The sequence below is a fragment of the Perkinsus marinus genome (genome assembly GCF_000006405.1).
Source record: "Perkinsus marinus ATCC 50983 genomic scaffold scf_1104296927636, whole genome shotgun sequence".
Lineage (NCBI taxonomy): Eukaryota > Perkinsozoa > Perkinsida > Perkinsidae > Perkinsus > Perkinsus marinus.
The window spans coordinates 1-1,032 of record NW_003217089.1 but is presented as its reverse complement, the minus strand read 5'-3'; the positions used below and the strand labels follow the sequence as shown (position 1 = coordinate 1,032).

The 1,032-nt window shown below is 50.2% G+C and overlaps 1 protein-coding gene across 1 annotated transcript; it reads left to right on the top strand.

Moving 5' to 3' along the window:
* Positions 1–561: 561 nt before the first annotated feature.
* Pmar_PMAR029673 (hypothetical protein) lies at positions 562–949 on the top strand (the record flags this gene model as incomplete). Its single annotated transcript, XM_002788827.1, has 1 exon — positions 562–949. A coding segment is annotated over one exon (388 nt), but the record flags the coding sequence as incomplete, so codon positions are not given.
* Positions 950–1,032: the final 83 nt, after the last annotated feature.

The following is a 1,032-nucleotide window of genomic DNA, read 5'->3' as shown; positions in this document are numbered from 1 at the left end:
GCGCTACGAGATTCTTTCTATTGGTTTGTGTTGCAAGTATGCTGTGAGCACTTGCAAAACAACCTGATGTCCAAAGAACATTTGTTCATAGGGAAATAAAAAGTTAGATGTAAGCTGCATCATATAATCGAAGCTCGAGGCGAAACAGAATAAGTCCCCGCTGATTCGTCAGCTGTTGCTCACTTGAGCGGCTGGCCGAGCTTGGAGCGCATACCCTGGGGAGAGACCCCTGACAGGAATCTCCTGCCGAAATTGACGAGAATATGCTGATGTAAAAGAGGTGTTGATTTGACATGCACTATTTCCTCTTTTGACGAGGAAGCATGATTGATTGTTGTGGACACGCACACATATGACAGAAAAGTGATGGGTTTGGTTGTCAATTAGAGGAATCGTGGTGATGAGTCGCCATTGATGACGTTATATGGCCCATATCATATGGGTAAGATGATCTCACTGGGATCGGATGTTGGCCGTCGCATTAATTAGGTCGGTTGATTCTTACATGCTAGAAAGTATACATATTAATCCGCTCTCAGGGTTCTTCGACATATGTCACAAATGACCAGTTTCACGAGCAACAATCTGGCGTACAGCAACTCCGGGCGCGTTTCTCTCGGCATAACGTGTATTATGCCTGGTTGCGAGAGGCGCATCCGTAGCGGTTCGTACTTCTGCATCAACCACGGTGGAGGTCTGAGATGTCTGCTTCCTGGGTGCACGAGCTCCGCTCGCGACGGCTCCATTCATTGCATCAAGCATGGAGGTGGTCGTCGTTGTGTCGCTGCCAACTGCAGCAAGGGTGCAGTTGGTAAGACAGATTTCTGCAAGAGCCACGGAGGCGGGCGTCGCTGTTTACACCCCAATTGTGCGGCTCCAGCTAGATCCGGAGGAGAGGTACAAATGTGTCAGAGGCACGGAGGTGGGAAGAGATGCAAGGAGATGGGATGTGAGAGGGTGGTGGCTGCGCGAAGTGACCACTGTAAGCAGCATCGGGTGCTTGCTCTACGGTCTGCCGATTCGCACGGGAGT